The 20,118-nt window shown below is 27.0% G+C and overlaps 1 protein-coding gene across 1 annotated transcript; it reads left to right on the forward strand.

Annotated features, from left to right (window-relative positions):
* The first annotated feature begins 9,256 nt into the window (after positions 1 to 9,256).
* Positions 9,257 to 11,834, forward strand: LOC124915108. The gene is made up of 11 exons (XM_047455765.1): positions 9,257 to 9,535; positions 9,618 to 9,660; positions 9,736 to 9,762; positions 9,851 to 9,949; positions 10,024 to 10,136; positions 10,228 to 10,450; positions 10,521 to 10,730; positions 11,093 to 11,113; positions 11,188 to 11,246; positions 11,345 to 11,435; positions 11,537 to 11,834. Exons 1-11 carry the CDS (start codon positions 9,306 to 9,308, stop codon positions 11,630 to 11,632), a joined length of 1,212 nt encoding a protein of 403 aa, XP_047311721.1. The 5' UTR covers positions 9,257 to 9,305; the 3' UTR covers positions 11,633 to 11,834.
* The last annotated feature ends 8,284 nt before the right edge of the window (positions 11,835 to 20,118 follow it).

Below are 20,118 nucleotides of genomic sequence, written 5' to 3' on the forward strand. Positions count from 1 at the left end.
AAATTCAGTAAATTTATAAATACAATAAATACTTAATAGCAGCTTATAATTTATTTGAAAGCATTTCTAAAAAACAGTTCCACATAAATTGATATAAAATAACCAAAAAAATGAAATATAATCCATACCTAATACTTTTTTAATTACATATCAAATAAGATGTTTTCATTGAACGTAATATGTCGTTTGAAACAATATAAGATTACATAACATTACATAAATTTAATGACTAAATAGAGGTAATAAATTAACCCAACAAAACCTACAAATAGACAAATATAATAAAAGTACATCAACCACTTACAAATCATCACAATCCAAGTAAACACAACTACTATAATAGCAACTCTAAATTTCATATTTAGATAACATATCTCATTAGTCAACTTCATAACAACAATGTTGCTCAAATCCTCTTTGACATCATTGTAATCAACTGCATCATCACAACTAATAGATTTCTTCAATTCATTTATCTCCATCTGCAGTTTTTTATTAACCCTCTAAGATCATTGATAATTATTTTAGTTCTATCCGAAAATTCCGGATCATGCCATAAGAAAAAGGCACATCCATTTTCCTGAATATCCAATAAAATTAATGAATACTCAAGAATTAAAATTTTGAACTATTCTCTTATAAAAAATCTTACTTAAAATTTTGGACATGAAAAAAAACGTCAACCTGGACTAGTTTCCTTCCATGTTGTCTAGAGAGATGCTTTTAACCCACAATAACATTTTATATGTGAAGTTTCACCTTGTTCATCATTCATACGTCTTCGATTAAAACACAATGTTGATGAAGAGGTAGCAACCATGAAATCTACATATATAAAAATATAAAGCTGTTTCAAATTGTACATTATATTGATCCTGAAAATAAAACAACATCAACTAAATTGTACAAAATGGTGTGAAATATATATATAGAGAGAGAGACAAAAGACTAATTCCCCTAATATCACTATCAATACAATCAAACAAAAACTAATTCCTCTAGTATCACTATCAATGCAAACAAAAACCAACTCCCAAAATATCACTATCAATGCAATCAAAAACTCTTAATTTTCCCCTAATGTTCTTCATACTGAAGATATCACAGTTGAGAACAATGCAATCTACATTAGAAGATGATAACAATGCACATATAGACATGTTTTTTTACACATATAACAGTAACCAAAGATACATTTGACTATGTCAAATTAAACATTTAATTCCAAATTTCACTTTCATATCAAATTACAGTAACAAAATATTCATATCAAGCTTCATATCAAATAACAGTAACAAATGATTCATATCAAACTTATAATATTCACCCTCAACTTTCCCTAATATCACTAACAGTATATCAAATAACAGTAACAAATGATTCATATCAAACTTATAATATTCACCCTCAACTTTCCCTAATATCACTAACAGTATAAACCCGAATTTAATGTCAAGTCAAGCTAAACAAAATGATTTCAAACCTAGATTACTATTATTATCAACTGTCGTCAAATAAATGTAACAAGGGAAGAAAACTTATAACGAATCTTTATTTGAAAAGACTAGTCGAATGAAATAAGTAGCAACTCGTCGAAGGAAGGTAACCATGGATGAGTTGGATGAGTTGTATGCAGTCGCCAGATGATTGAGTGTTCGGTGAATGGTGAACGGCGGTGATGAAACAACAATGGGCAACTTTGGAACTGAAGTCGGGAGAGAGAACTGATTTGAAAATTTTTAATAATAAAATTTATTTATTTATCTCATTTATCAAAATTATGTCGTTTTGATAAATGAGACAGCGAACAATTTCTTGCGACAACTTATCCCAACTCAAAAAATAGATCTAATCACAAAAATATGTCATTATAGGCATATATTTGAAGAATGATTAGTTTGTGAATGTGAGATTTTTTTTTAACTCTATCCCTCCTTCAAAATAATATATATGGACTATTATCATTGGTTTGTTATAAATCAATAAGCTCATTTTCATTTAATAAAATAATCATACATTTTATCATTACTCTAATAAAGTTCATCACACAAATAAAAATAAAAGCAAAATTTTAATTTATAAATACAGAAATATAACTAAATATATCACAAAAATAAATCATAAATTCAGTTTTAAAAACTAAAATAAATAGAATTATAACTCAATGTTGGGTTGATGAAAAATTTAGGTCATCAGTCCTATATTTGAACAATTTTGTGCTGAAATAGAATAAAAAATATTCGCAACTTTAAGTTTGTACTTATTCATCGTCGTTCATTATTTTTAGGCTCTAAGAAAGTTTTAATAAATTTAGAATTCATCGCAAAAATATGAAATATGTGATTGAAGGTTTCACATCCACGTTGAAAACACAATTGTTCAAGCAGAATATCTAAACATTTTTTAATTTGCGTTGGTGAAATGATTTTAAAGAAATAAACAGTATGAGACAAAACTATGTATTATTTCTCTTTTATAGTGAAATTTAATGGTGATTGAAGTGTACGTATCCATTTTGAATGAACTATTATAAATATGTGTTTTCTTTTGTATTTTGCGTTTTTCCATATCGTTTCAAACATATTAGATTTGGGATTCAAAGTCTAACATAGTCAGGCATCTACCACCACGTTAATTCTTGATGGTGTTAAATTCTCTTTATTATCAGTTATAATATTAGAAGGGTGTATTATAAATTAGTTTATTTCGATTTCTAAAATGTGTTGCAAATTATAACTCACACCAAATGAGTCAAATTGTCTAACATCTTAAACTCCAAACTTATTCATATATATATAGAGCCATTTATTATTAAATTTTATGGACTCCACTTAATCAATAATGGGCCATTTTGTTATAAAAATCCAAATCATAATTTATAAGTCATGAACCCAATTGAAAACAATTTAAATATATATATATATATATATATTTTTTTAAAAATTATAAAAATAAATATAATTAATTTATTTCAAAAAAAACATTGTCTCAATTAAACTAAATTAATATATAGATTTTTATAGATTATCTCAATTATTTCTCATTTAAATCTAACTCCATAAAAGTGTATCCAAAATCCAACCCAACCCCATATAGACCTGCTGGGCCCAAATTCAAATTGGTTTTCTTAGTCCAATAAAATATTTTTTAACCAAAATTAATTAAATATTTTTTATTTACTTGCTGTAAAACTTTTTTTTTGATGGATACTAAAATAAAATAAATAAAATGATTTAAAGATTACCCATAACATCCATACTAATTACTCAAATAAAATATAATTTTTCAAGTGAATACTAACTTTAAGTTTTTGGTTTCGAGCCCGTCAGGCGATAAGTTATGCGCCTGATTAAATGATTAAGTGTTTACGGATTACATACTTAATTCGTTGTTCCATTTTAATTTCTCAAAAAAAAAATATTATTTTTTATATAAATAAAAGAAATACTAAAATAAATTTTCTTATGGGTTAATAATTTTAGTACATTACATCCCGTGCACACAAGAGAAATGGTAGGGTAGTCTTGTACTGTCTTTCACAGCTCGTTTCAGAAAGTGTTTTTTTTTTTTTGTTTTATGAGGTCATTTCTTAAAAAAAAAACAAGTATTATTAGTTAAAAAAAATGATTTTTAGGGTTAATATATTACCAAACTGTTTATTTTTTTTCTCTTTCTTCTTTATTTGGGTTAATAAAATGTCATTTTAATATTTTAATTTTAAAAAAATGATTAAATAGATTAAACGAGGATTAAATTTTAAATAAACAAGTTCTTAATCTCATGAAAACAATACAGTACTAAACAAGTACTTCACTATATCTATATGTTAATATATCATCAATAAATTTATCATAGATTAAACTACCAAAATATTTTATTTTCTTTATAAAAACTATTAAATATAAATACACTTAAATATTTTCACCAAATAATCTAAATTTTCTTAACCATAGACAGAATAGAGGAAGAAGAGAGAGGGATATATGGGTTATATTGGGCCAGGTTCAAAATTTGATTTATTTGAGATTAGGAATATAAAAGGTTATAAATATAGTATATTTCGATGAATTATTTGAAACTATTTTCAAATAACTCATAATGGCCTTGGAGATGGTTGAACTTGAAAATCTATTATCATCTATGGCTTGTATTGATCATCATCAACTATAGACTATTGTTGATTTTGTTTATTTTTTCTGAAAAATATTTTCAATGTTTTGTTTGTACTTTTTGAACTTATAAAAAGTAAAATGGTAATGTTTTTTAAAAATAAATAAATAAACAAACTAAAGATTGGATTAAAAGCAGATAGAGATGCACACCATGTGGTCATTTTTTCCTTGTGACAGAGACAGAGTATCTATCTATATGCAGCGCACCGTTGCCGTTTCAATTTTTCTTTTTCTTTTTATACATTTTCTAATAACAATAAAAGCTACAAATATTTGGATTTTGGATTAAAAATAATTGTTTGATTTGATTTTTTTTTTTTTTTAAGAAAATAGAATTTTTTTTTGAAGTAAAGGAGAACTAAAATAACACCCCACACCTATAATACCCGCTTAAATTCAAAATTCTTTTAAATGGAATCGAATTCACCCGTGACATTAGATAACTTGATGGGGTTTAAAACAAATATAATCATTGAAATCATTAATTTTTTAAAGTATAATAATCATTCTATTATTTAAATAGATGAAAATGAAACATGAGATATAAAAACCATATCAAACAAGGTGTAATTAAGGATAAGGGTATTTATTTATGATTATGGAGTAATTTGGATGTGACATTTATATTGGAGGTCGAAGAACATCTGTCAATTGTTTTTGGTTCTTTCCTCCATCCTTATCTACGACCCATCCCTCAAATCGCAAGAAAATTTATTAGAAAAATAAAAAAATATCAAGACTTTTTAACAGCTACGTATTTTAATTTATTATCTGACTTTGAATAGAAAATATTAAAAAATTTATTTAAATATATGATATGTAAATTTATATCAATATCTATCTAGATGTAAATTTATATCAATATCGAGATTTAAATGTATATCTAAATAAACAACATAACGAAAATAAAATATATACTAATGCACTAAAAACACAACAAAATCAAGAGATTGTTTGATCTAAAATTATTTTAAATTATTCTTTAATTAATTAATTATGAAATTAATTAATTAATTAATTAATATAGCGATTATAAAAATGAATGGTAGCTTCACAACAAATTATAAGAAAAAACATTACATTTATAGTTAGACATAAACATGTGGACATCTACTAGCTATATTACTAGAAATAATTAATATTATTGCTATGGACAGTTTGACCGTATAATTTCACGTCTTACTATTGGTATCACCAATATTAGGTCACCTTTTTTAACTAGTGATTAAGTTCCAATAATAAATTTAATTTATGAGCATTAACTCTTCATTAAAAATATGAGGAGCCATTAATCAGTTTAACAAATTTTTCTAGGGTTTCTCTTGTTTGTGACTTGAACTCGTATGATAGCTAGGGTTTCAAGTTAAAGCCACATTATGCTTATTGTCGTTTTGGCTCATGTTGCTTCTTTGTGATGTTTCATTTCTAATGTTTTCATTTTTATCATTTTGTGACAATATATTTTTCATGACCAAGGGCAGAGCTATACTGAAATTTATCCGGGTGAATTCTTTTTTTAACAAAATTTACTCGAATTATCAAGTAAATAACCAAAGTCTAATAGATCACTTATTTATATATATATATATATAATATTTTGGATCACCAGAGTTACAACTCAGATAACACATAGGGTGGATTCACTCTTGTTCATGACACCGCGATGATGTGTTTATCACTTACAAATGTTAGAATTATAGAAATTGTTATTTAATTTATCAACTTTGTATAATGTGGAATATATGCAACCATTGTCGTATTTTAAGTGAATAAAAGATATTAAAACTCAACATCAATATCAATATCAAGAAATCAATAGCGGTAAGGTAAGAAAGGGAAGAAATAACAAAGTTATTCAAAATGATAAAATATTGTTCAAGTCCTTATACTTTTCAGTTGTGTAAATTGATCCTTAAACTTTATTCTAGGATAAATATATCTATCTAGTTTAATTTCACAAGATATATATACAAAGAAAAGTGCACTTAAAATTACCAAAATAAGTCAAGACAAAATTCCCCCGTACTTGTAACAGATCATATATATGTATAGAGATGAACTTGGACGCCTTTCGGTCAATTAACATACAATACTTACAATGCAATCATAAATATGCAATCATAAGTCGAACTTGACCCTCTATTCGTCTTCATTCATCTCTCTCTCCTAACAAACCATCCCTTTAGGTCGTTACTGTTTTCATTAAGATAAGAAAGAGATCAAGAAGAGTAAAACCATGACCTTTAGATATACTTAAATTTTATTCACTATGGGAAAATTATTTGAAGATCAAATTAAAACAAATGTATTATTTTCTGTAGTAATTAAACCTAACAAATTAATAGAGGATCTACTATCATGAATATGCATGTTGGATCTTCGGCAGGAGAATTTGTTTTCATGCTTAAGGTGAGCAAAACAGAATGAAATTAAAACGACAATACAACACTATTTTTAGCGTGAAAAACTTTTTCTGAAATTAAAATGTAAAATACCATGGAACTTGAACAAGGCACCTAACAATCCACAATCATCGATAATGTTACAAGTAAAAGTTAATTTTAGATATAACCAAACAGAGATCAATTGCATCAAAATCACACAATAATCTTGACAAATAACAACAAAGAACTGAAAAAGCAAGATCAACCAAGCTTATCAATTCTGCAACTCTGGTTTCTCTTGAATTAACTTAAAACTTTCAAAAAACAGATATTCACCGTTCAAAACGTAGCCACGTAAATAAATAAACTGTCAATGTTTGAAGTCAATCAAACGGTGTAAATTTCGACAAACGAAAATCTTTTCCTAAATGTCAGTCAAATGAAAAATTGGTGTCAATGTATATATAACTTTTGAAGACCATACTATTTTATATCAATCGACCACCACCTCATTTATTCTAATGATTTCACATGTTTTTCATGCCACGGACTTTTCATTCATAATAGTATCTCATTTTTTTTTATCATTGTTTCCATTAAATTGCATCACCATGATATTCAATTTTTGACTATATAGGTAGGTTACAATTCGATTTAGCAATACCCATGCTATTCAATGTATCTTGATTAAATAAAAAAATAGTCACTTTAAAAAAAAAGTAAAAAAAAAATAATGTGCATCTAAACCTTGAGTATAAGAGAAGTTTACTGCTGGAAATATACACTTTGATTGACAACTCTATTTGTTGGCATGTTGTTGTGCCACAATGATCCAAATAATTTAAGAAGGTTTTGAATGTTTTTAAAGAAAAATATTGTATTCAATAATTTATATTAAAATGTTAATAACTAACTATAATATTGGTACCAAAATAAGTGTTATATATTAATTTACAATATACAATAATATTGATTAATTGATATTGAAGATTATAAATAGGGGTGTCAATAATTGTATTGTATTTGACTAGTTGTATTCCTCTCATTTTCAGTCATCCATAGGAATATCCCCATTAGGACACCATTTATACCTTAAAATTTATAAATAATAGTTTTATCTTACAAAAATAATTGTTAAATTTGTTATGACACGAATAATTTTAATCCACACCATATATAAGTTAAAATAAATATTTTAATGTTAAAAAGATTAAGGTAACAATGTTAAAGTTTAATTTAATTATTTCTCATGTATGTTCGATTATCTAACATATATAATAAAAGAAAACTCGTCTAGTGTAGGCCAGACTAATGATGTATTTTAATTCAAAAATATAAATGGATGAATTTAATTTAAATTTTATTTTACTAAATAGTAAATTAAATTATCTTATACATGAATATAAATATTAAAATTTTCAAAATAAATAAATGAGGAAGGGAAAAGTGTATAAGAAACTGGTCTTTGTAATAATATTTTAATTTAGTTTTGTTGGAGGTAGCAGACAGCCAGACACTGTCTTATTTTTTATTGAAGATATTAATTAGTTAGCTATAAAAATGTATTTAATTAAGAATTAACATATTAAAATCACAAATTTGAATCAGATTAGCATCAGATTCCTTGGATTTCCATCCATTAAAAAATATACATCTGTGCAAGAAGGAATCCTCAAATAAATAAAAGAATTCAGCTCAAAAATAAAATAATTCAACAAAAACATTAATCAAAATTAGATAATGTGTTTATACGTTTAATTGCTCAAACAAGCTTATTTGATAAACGGTTATTTATATTAAATTTTATTAATTCAAAATAACTTATAAATTATTATTCACAAATCAATTTACAATATTATCTTTTTAATTCTATTTCATTTTTAACTTAACATTGAAGTTCAATCCAACCAGTCTATTATTCATGATTGTATGCACTGACTTATATTTGAATCACTCATTTTCTTTTATCAAACCCAAATATATATATATATATATATATATATATATATATATATATATATATATATATATTCTTTTTGTGTGTAAGATATTGGTTGTTGCATTTATGTTTCATGTCTACTCAAATATCCACATAATATTTTTCTAATTTTTTTTTATTATTTTACAAGTATAGAAGATTACATATTTATTAGAAAAAATGAGAAAAAACAATATAATTATTAATTTCAATTTTGATACTTTCTTAATCGTTTTGTGAACTAAATCTCAAAATTAAAGTTAATCAATGCAATAAATGAATTAAATAAACAAAAAAAAAATTAAACTATATGTATATTTTTTTAAAAATCAATCATATTCAAATATCATTTCATCAACCCATTTCATTAAACAAAACTTTTATTTAATATATTTAAATAATCCATAGAAAGGAAAAGAGCAAAATATTATTGAAATATATCAAGTTATTTACCTAATCCAGAAAATCAACTTTAAGTAAATATAAAGTAATAAAATGAATGAAAATATTTATTAGTATATATAAATGAAGAATAAAAAAGAATTAAAAGGCATGACTAATCAGTTACTTTCTTGGAATCAGACAAATGCATTTACTGGCTATTGTCAAAACCAGACACATCTCTTCTTCTTGTAGTGATATGCTCACCAAATATGAACCGGACATGTCCGGTCCAGATCTTTCTCTTCTTCTTCTTAAATAAGCATCAAATATGAAGATTCCTTAAGAAATTCCTCACCTTTCACCACACTTTTAGAGAGAGAAAGAGAGATGAAGTTGCATGTAGGTTACTGTGTGAGAGAGAAAACTCCATGTGTAAGATGGGTTGATAAGTATTTCGAAGATTGTCTTTGTAATCTCAATGACTATTTCTCCTTCTCCTTTGGTATTGTAAGTCTCATTTGCTGGGGAATAGCTGAAATCCCTCAAATCGTCACCAATTTCAAATCCAAATCCAGCCATGGAATCTCTCTCATCTTTCTCCTCACTTGGATTGCCGGGTCTGTCTTTCCTTTCCTTTCCTTTACTTTAAACCCCATTCTTCATTTCATCTTATTTTCTCCCTTCTTGTTCTTCCTCCAGTGACATCTTCAATTTGGTCGGTTGTCTTCTAGAACCTGCAACAGTAAGTATTTCTCTCTCTATACATGCTTTTTCAAGATCCTCTGTTCTAATCATCATCATCATTCTCTTGATGCAGTTACCAACCCAGTACTATACAGCCGTGGTAAGACAAAAAAAATCCAATCTTTATTTCTTGCAATGAATAATGATTAAGATTGATTAATGAAATGTGGGTTATAAATTTATAATAGCTTTACACAGCAAGCACTATAATACTAGTGTTACAGAGTATCTACTATGATTACTTCTATTCATGGTGGAAGTCAAGAAAGATGGAGAATCGTCCAAAGGTATCATCTTTAAACATAAACATATGCATTTTCATCACATATATCAAAAAAATCTGATTTTTTCTTTTTATCAGATTCAAGATCATGATAAGAACCCACCAAAACTACAGAAGTCAGTTGATTCAGGGATACCAATCCCTCTTTACAAACAAACAACATCAGCAGTAACCAATAGCTATTATTATGCGTAAGCTGTTTCAGATATTTTTCTAATTTTTTCCTTTTTTATGCTATTGTAATAATTCTAATAATAATAAACATACAAAAAATCGAATCAGATCGGCAAGATCAATGGCGAGTGGTAGTACACCACCAACATGGTCCTATCTAAGGGCTGCTAGAAGTGGTCCTTCGGTTATGGGTCTTGACCGTGACTACTCATCCTCAGATGACGAAAACAACAACAACCACCGCCGCCGCCGCCGACCTTCTTTTGAATCCTCTCCGCCGCCGCCGCCGCCTCAGAAATCTCGAACTAAACCCCAACCAATTCCTCGATCTGTAATTACATCATCAAAATCCCCTTATTTAGAATTTGAACATCATTGATTAATAATTGTTTTTTTTTCAGGCGGGTAATGCCACGATTCTTGCCTCCTCTCTGGGTTTGCTTCCGGGAAGCAACGCCTTCGTCCAAGCGTATGGAAGAAAGCTCTTACATGAACATGGGACGATGATGATGATGAATGGCGGCGGCGCCGGCGCCGCCGCTGGACAATGGTTAGGCTGGATGATGGCTGCTATTTACATGGGCGGTCGGATTCCACAAATATGGCTCAATGTAAGTTTTTTTCTTTTTTTCTTAAACAATACGAGGTTAACGACATATTTCACAAACATACTCTACAAATTGCATTTAACAAGCTCGAATTCAAAACCTTAAAGAGCTCGAATCCAAAACCTTAAAAGTGTGGATTTGAAGTTCGGAAGATGGGATAAAAAAAACTCACTATCAAAACGAGCTTTTAATTCATAATTTTGTGTAAATCATTTGAAAAGTGAGAATTTATTCAATTCATATAAAAATATCATTTTCAAAATGATATAGAAAAGTCCCATTATTAATATACATTCTCTTTGTTGCCTAATAATATAATAATTTGATGTGATGTTTTGTTTTGTTATTTGATGGATGCCAAACAGATTAGAAGAGGGAGTGTTGAGGTACTGACCCCATCTTCCACCTTATTTAATTTAAATTAATGGGTTGTTTAATTAATTAATTTAATTGAATCCAGGGATTGAATCCACTCATGTTTGTATTTGCTCTCATAGCCAATTCGGCTTATGTCGCCAGGTAAGCCTTTTCTCTTCAACCGATAGACTATGAACTAAAAAACATCAATTTTTTGTTTGATTGAGAAAACATTTATCGGTTTGTTTGGATGTGATCAGCATTGTGGTAAGAACAATAGAATGGGACAAAATCAAGGCCAACTTGCCTTGGTTACTAGATGCAGCTGTTTGTGTGGTGCTCGACTTATTTGTATCCTTTTTATTTCATAAATTTTGGTTGAAATGTGACATATCTTCCTCGAAGAATAAAACAAACAAACGAAGAAATTCTTAACTTGGATTGAAATTTAGATAATATTGCAGTTTGTATACTACAAGAACTTCAAGAGGAGAAGGGCTTTGGAAGAAGAAAGATTGGTGGATAACAATAAGCCTCTTTTGTCTTAATTAGGGATCAATTAAAGTGTCATTCATCTTAATTTGTTAGTTACAAAAATAAAGAATTTGATTTATCTTCATTGGAGTGAGTATATGTATGTTGTTGTAGTAGTAAATTTCATTTGGGTATTTTTCTTTTCTTTTAGTAAATTAGTTATAAATATTCTTCATGCTTGTATTTATTTATAATATCTTATTTATATGCTTTCTAGTGCAATTGCTTTCTTTATTTTGGGTACATAAAAATGATTTTTTTAAGATGAACTAAAAATTAAAACTATAATTTTTTCTTTTAACCCGAGTTTATTGTTGAGAAATTCATTTTTCAAGATTTTATAAAAGAAAATTATATATTAATTAGGGTTTAGGGTGATTTTAGAATTTGTATGAAGTCCAGGCTTTGAACTTATATTTTGTAGCAAATTGGTATCACAATCTAGAGTTGGGCTTGGATCCATTAGGCCTTTCAAGCTATAGGGCCCATAGTGGACAGTTAACTTTCAGATTCAAGCCCGAATGCATTCTCTTTGAACAAAATGAGCCATCCCATACTGAAGGTAACCAGCCCACACGTTCATTTGTGGCCCGTCAATGATACTTAGTTACAGGCCCGTCCAAGGGTGAGGCAACTATTCTTTTGCATAGGCCCACCCTTAAGTCCCCAATTTTAATTAATTAATTAATATATTTGAATTAATTAATTTTTTTCTTATTAATTATACTAATATATATTAGGAAATTTTTTATATAATATACTTTATTTATATTAAATCAATTTAGTTAGTATAATCTTTGAATTTTTATGGTCTCATTTTTTTGTTTGAATGGGGTCTCCAATCCTTAGACAGGGCCTGCCTAACTAGCTACAAGTTGTACTCTTGTTTGTCCTCCAATTTTAAACTTTGGCATGAGCCGACATGAATAAGATGTCACCCACATGCCTATACACATGGGTCACTAACATCTTAGGCCCTTAGGGTACCCCAAACCGTAGGACTACGTTCTAACATGACTTGATTTGGCACGGGTGGCGAACAACTAACTCATCGCAATAGATCTTGACCCGACATAACCCATTTTTAATCTCGAGTTGGAATGTATTCATGATTATGATTAAATGAGTTTTTGTGTTTTAACACTGTTTCATGAGTCTCTATATATATTAATTAATTATTTGCTGTATCATTTTGTATTAGTTGTTTTTTCTGAGAGTTCATGCACATTAATTTGCATGTGTTACACTGTACGAAAATTAACAATATTTATTTCTATGGTCCTATGGATAGCTAGTAATGATACATCATACATCTATTCGAGATTGTGATATTACTTTCTTAATTGTACTCGCCATTTTTGAAACTAAACAATCACAAATTTATTGTACTTGACATGTTAGTCTAACGATTTATAATGAATGCAGTATGATATATCATTGAGTTGTTTTTGTATATTCAAGAGCTCCTTTGATCTGGGTTATTTGAGAGTAAATACTGGTTTAAAAAAAAAATAGTTTGATATAATTTGAAAAAAAAAATTAGTTTTTATGTATGTATGTATTACCTAAATATCTCATTCTTTAATAAATAATAATAGATTTAAATAAGGGGTAATTTGATATTTTGTTTAATTAATTAAATAATTTGATGAATGAAAAAAATAGGAGATTTGATAGTTAAGTTTTGAGGTAAAATTTTCAAATAAACCAAAATTTGAGACAATTCCCAAATAAAAAAAACTCTTCAATGACTTTAAAGTGATATTTTTAGGAGAGGAGGGAAATAGAAGGAGAAAATGGGAGAGGTTGCTCATTTCTTTTCACATTCTCTATTTCAAATTCTTTTTTAAATTAATTTTCTATTTTTAATTCAAAATTTATTCTATAGAAAAAAACTAACAAAGAAAGTTATAATTCAATGTATGGTTAAGATGAAAGTGTAATAACTTCACGTACATAACTCATAAAATAACTTTTTATTTCAAAATAATGTCAAAAATTAAACTATATAACTAAGTAAAAATTAAGGTGTTAAATGATATTACATATTTATAATAATTAAAATTCTAAAAAAAAAATATTGAAGATTGTAAGTTTTAGTGTGCGTGTGACAAGAGCTATGTAAAAAAAACGAAAAATTGATAATCGGACCAAACCGATAGTTTATCGGTTTCATTTTACTGGTTTATTAGCTAACCGATTAATGTTAACTAGTTTTTTACCGGTTAAACGGTCCGGTTTGCGGATAAACTATTTTTCTAACGATTTAACTGGTAAACCGATAATAATTTAATCCTATATATTTTTATTAGTTATTTTATAAATATTAGATATATTATAAATAATATTTATTAGTTATTTTAAAATTTCAAATTATAATTTGTATAAAATTATTTTTAAAAAAATCTAATTTATATGGCTAATAGTTTAAAATTGAAGACTTCTAAAATATATTATATTGTTACACTAATATAAAATATTATATCATATTTTTAAATATATCTATGAAATATTAAAATATTCATAAAAAAAAATGAAAAACAACATTACGGAGCAAACAAGGATTTTGAAAAACATCATTTAATAAGTTAAAACTTAATTAAAATAATTGAATTATTTGTTCACAGTTAAACCGGTTAACCGACCGAACCAATAGAAACCAAAACCGGTAAAATCAAAACCAATACTGGTCGGTTAACCGATTTATAAAATAAGAGGTAAAACCGAAACTGTTTAACTGATTGACCGATTAGTTGAACACCCTAAGTGTGACTCCAAAAATCTGTAACGATTAGTTATGAAATAGAACAAACTGAACAAAGCAATTAAACGTTAGAAAAAATTCTATCAAAAATTCTGAACGACACCAACAATTTTCCTTGACCCAAGGTTGGTAAACAACGCTGTAAAAGGTTCTGCCAAATTATAACTAGTTAAAAAATGAAAAACTCATAGAAATAATGAGATGATACATACAAGAGTGCCTCAACTAAAAGATTAATGACTCTTAATTTATTGATAAAAAAAAAACTCTAGATCCGGTAATTTTATTTTCTTTACTTCTGAGAATGAGACGGACACAAAGTCGATCAATAATCACCAAGACAATATTCGGAGGATATAAGCAACGAATGATCCATCCACCGCTAATAATATTTTTTGAAATCTTCATTCCTAAGAAAACCAAACCAATTAAAGCAATATGTAAAAATATGTAAAGTTTAGTGCACATTTTGCAGCAAGGCCAACAAACCACAGAAAAAGGTTTTTTTTTTTTAATTCTTTGAAGAAAATGTATTTTAGTTTAATGTGGGTTAATGGAAATAAAATATAAAACATAAAGTAGTTTTAAAACCATATATATAAAAAGTCTTAATTCTACACCTGCATATATTGAGTAATTTGCATGTGGAATATTAAATGGAATTTGTTAAAATTGTTATATTTTCATTCCTACCGACACTCTACAATTCTAATCACTTCCCACTCGTAATGAATAATAGTCAATAAAGTTAATATATATATAGCTCTATCCCGAAAATAAATTCATTTTTTTTCTACTCTTATCATTAATGCATGTTGACCAAATTGGAAACCCTATCCTCTCAGCTTGTTTGAACGATGTAGGATATTTGGGAACTAATTTAATTAGGGTTTGCTTGACCTTTTTTTCTTTTTTCTTTTTTATCATTGAATTATTTGATTGAGTAAATGATAGTTAATTTAATAAAGTATAGAAAAATAGGACGTCCAATTAATTCAGATGAAACAAGATCCAACTACTAATTACTTTATTTGATAAAATATAATTAAAAATTAAATATTTGTGATCGCATTAACTAGTTATGCAATCGATCACTTTGTTAAGTCGTTTTTTCCATATATTTTGGTTTTTATGATATTTGATGTCTTGTATAATTTCTTTATTCCGGTTTTCATTCTAATTAGGGGAGGATTCAAGATATTTAAAAATATTTGAAATAAGTTTAAAAAAATTGTGTGGAGTTGAAAAATAAAAATAAAAAAATAAATAAATATATTGAACTAGATTGAAAAATTAAGGAAATTATGGAATACATTTTTTTGGGTGGACTTGAGTCCACCATAGTCATTGGATCTCCAACTCCTCCAGTTGTTTCTTGTATTATAATGGACTACTTTTCTATTTTTTTATATTTTATTCATGAAAGTCTTAATATTCATGATCTAATTATGAAAATTTTCATGATTTTTTTAAAAATATATCTAAAATCTTTTGTACCCAAATAACAAAATTTTAATAACCTTCACTAAATAAAGCTATTTGAAAACCATCATGGTTATCAAAGTAATCCAAATAATTTGGAGATTAATGCCTTTAATACTTTAATTAGTTGATGATTTTAATTATTTGATTAGTGAAATAATTGAGGATAAAAATAAGATGATTTAAATTAAATCTAAATAATTTTTTTTAAAAGGTTCATGTATCTAAAAATGATAAAAATGATTTAAACAAAAAAATATGATATTTAAAAAAAAGTTACTCAATAGATTATATATAATGTTCATAAGTCTCCGAGAAAAACGATTAACTCTCGACGGACTTTACTAGTTTTCAGAATGAATCTCAAATAACGTTGTAACAATAGTTTATGAATGACACATCAAACAACTACGATTATTAAAAGGTTAATGATTTATCTTCAACTAGGTAGTAAAAAAAAATTGGATGATAACTAAAATATGTAAGTCTACTAGGGGTGAGCAAACGGGTAAACCCAACCCATATTACCCAACCCATATTCAACCCAAATTAAATTTACCCAACCCATATTATTTACTAATATGGGTTGGGTATGGGTTGGGTAACCCAAATTATTTTTTCATTTAACATGTATTTGATTAATTTAACAAATTTTTATCCGTTTAACACGTTTTTAACATGTTTAACACGTTTTTGTCACGTTTTGACACGTTTAACACGTTTTGGACAAGTTTAACACGTTTAACACATTTTTAACACGTTGAATACAGTTTTTTATGTTTTGGGATATTTAACACGTTTTTGACACATTTTTTTACGATTATGACACATTTTGACACGTTTAACACGTTTTTAACATATTTAATATGTTTTTACACATTTTCACGTTTAACACGTTTTGACACGTTTAACACGTTTTTCACGTTTTTGGCACGTTTTGACACGTTTCACATGTTTTCTACGTTCTCCGCGTGTTTGCCACGTTTAACACGTTTTTAGCACATTTAACATGTTTTTAACACGTTGAACACGTTTTTCATATATCTGACATGTTTAGCACGTTTAACACATTTGACACGTTTTTCTCGATTAAGACACATTTTGACATGGTTTTCATGTTTTTTGCACGTTTAACACGTTTTGACACGTTTATAATAGTTTTTTTTACGTGTTTCACATTCTTGACATTTTTAACATATTTTTAACATGTTTAGCACGTTTTCACACGTTTTACAAGTTTTTGGCACGTTTAACACATTTATCATGTTTTCCATGTTTTCCACATTTTTGGCACATTTTGACACGTTTAACATGTTTCTCACATTTTGACACATTTAATACGTTTTTCACACGTTTAACGTGCCAAAACGTGAAAGCGTGTTAAACGTGCCAAAAACATAGAAACGTGTTAAACATACCAAAAACGTGTTAACCGTACCAAAAACGTGTTAAAACTTGTCAAAACGTGTTAACATGCAAAAAAACATGTTAAACATGTCAAAAATATGTTAAATGTGCAAAAACGTGTTAAACGTGTTAAAATGTCAAAAACATGAAAAATGTGTTAGACGTACCAAAACGTGTTAAATGTGCTAAAAATGTGTTAAATGAGTCAAAACGTGTTAAACATGTTCAACATATCAAAAACGTGATAAACGTGCCAAAAACGTGTTAAAACTTGTCAAAACGTGTTAACGTGCAAAAAAACATGTTAAACATGTCAAAAATATGTTAAATGTGCAAAAACGTGTTAAAACGTCAAAAATATGTTAAACTTGCCAAGAACGTGTCAAAAACATGAAAAATGTGTTAAACGTACCAAAACGTGTTAAATGTGCTAAAAATGTGTTAAATAAGTCATAAACGTGTTCAACATGTCAAAAACGTGCTAAACGTGCCAAAAACGTGTTAAAACTTGTCAAAACGTGTTAACGTGCAAAAAACATGTCAAAAATATGTTAAATGTGTAAAACGTGTTAAACATGTTAAAATATCAAAAACGTGTTAAACGTGCCAAGAACGTGCTAAAAACGTGAAGAATGTGTTAAACGTGCCAAAACGTGTTAAATGTGCTAAAAATATGTTAAATGAGCCAAAAATGTGTTAAACATGTACAACATGTCAAAAATGTGCTAAACGTGCCAAAAATGTAAAAAAACGGGTTAACGTGTGAAAAACGTGTTAAATTATGTCAAAAACGTGTTAAACATTCGAAAAACGTGAAAAACATGTTAAACGTGTGAAAAACGTGTTAAACGTGTTAAACATATCAAAAACATGTTAAACGTGCTAAAAACGTGAAAACGTGTTAAACTTGTCAAAAACGTGTTAAACGTATTAAATATGTCAAAACGTGTTAAACGTGACAAAAACATGAAAAACATGTTATTAGTGTGAAAACGTGTTAAACATGCCAAAAACGTGAAACCGTGTTAAATTAAATTAATATAATTTGGGTAATTTAGGTAACCCTAACCCAGCCCAAATTAAACTCAACCCATACTTAACTCAACTCATACTCAACTCAGCCCAAATTTACCAACCCAAATTAATATTTTGGGTTTGGATTAAGATTGAGTTCCCAAATTATGATCACCCCTAAAGTCTACTATATTAGTTATATCAATCCAAATTTTCCAACAATTACTTAAAGAATATATTATCAACTAATTAATCTCAATAATATTTCATAAAAATAAATCAGGTACTAGTTATACTCAACAATATTAAATAAATAAGTTGTAAAATCAACTTTTTCAACACTAAATCTAAATAATTATTCATCCAACAATTTCTATCTGTGTTGTTTTTTTTATTAAAAGTTTATATTTTATAAGTAATTTTGATGCATCAAAGTCAAAGTAAAAACAGAGATATAATTAAAAATCATTCCCTTTCACCTTTCAGATTGACTAATTTGACCCAAGCATCATAGAATTCATTTGTTCATTTTAAATTTATTCTATATTCACTATTTTTTTATTATTATAAAAATAACAGGGAATTGAATCATTATTTACCGATAGCAACATTATATTTATTTGATAGAGTAACAAGATATACATGAGACACAAAATATTTTTCTGATAATGACATGCATGTTCAATAGTTAAAGTTAATAATTAAACAAAAAAATTTATCTAAGTGGAATTTTTTATTTATTTTAAAATGATCAAATTAAATTTGAATTGATTGTCAAAAATAGATCTGTCATTTTTAAAAAATAAAATAAAACAAGAATTAAATTATCAATCATTAAAAAAAACTTTAACACTATTCTAATTCCTACTTTAATTTAATGTGCTTTATTAACATAAAAAAGATATACAACCAACTCATTGTGCAACTTTGTTCTTAAATAAAATAGCTAATAAATAATCGCCCTATGAGTTGTATTATGCTTAAATCTCGAAAAAAAAACAGTTACTGTAAATAATTTTTTTACAATTTTTTAAGTCGTGAAGACTCGAACACATTATTAGTTAAACACTACAATCTTTAAGTTAGTTACCGACACTATATAACAAACTTTTCGCCAAAAGAATCAAAGTAAGCTACTATAAAGAGGTTGGTTCAGGTTATAGTTTTGGCAGGAAGTTTATTTTGAACATTTGAATTTTATAATATAAGGGCGCATATCACGTGGTAGGGTATACCTTAATTATATTGTCATCACAAAATGCTAAAATCAAAATATATAAATAAAAAGAGATGGATGAAGACATATATGATTTATTTTCTTGCCAAACTGGTGGATAGATTGAGCTTTCATATATAATTTCTATTTTATTTTCAGTGATACTTAAGTTAATCAATTAATATTCTTATATTTCATTTTAATTTGAGTTTAAATTGATTATTTTGGATTTAGCACACTTTAAATTATTATTATTTTAATAAGGCAAAAGATGGTGTGGGAAACAATTTTTTTTTAGAAATGTGAGTGACTTTGTAATTTTTTTTTGTTTCAGTTTAATTCACAATTGTATCTAATTCATAGAAAATATGATAAAATTTACTTATTCACTTATTTTATTCATAATTTCTATGTTATTTATTTAAACATCCCTTATTTTTTTTAAGTACATCCCCCACTCAAATTTTTCTATATTCTTTTAGTATTTGAAGAAACTATTATTAAGTGAAAAAATAATTATTTTGAGTTTTTAATTAGTTAAATTATTATAATATTATTTTATATATAAATTTTATAATAAAGTAATATTTTTTTTTAGCACATCAACATCAAACTAG

This window comes from Impatiens glandulifera, chromosome 9 (assembly GCF_907164915.1).
Source record: "Impatiens glandulifera chromosome 9, dImpGla2.1, whole genome shotgun sequence".
Classification (NCBI taxonomy): Eukaryota; Viridiplantae; Streptophyta; class Magnoliopsida; order Ericales; family Balsaminaceae; genus Impatiens; species Impatiens glandulifera.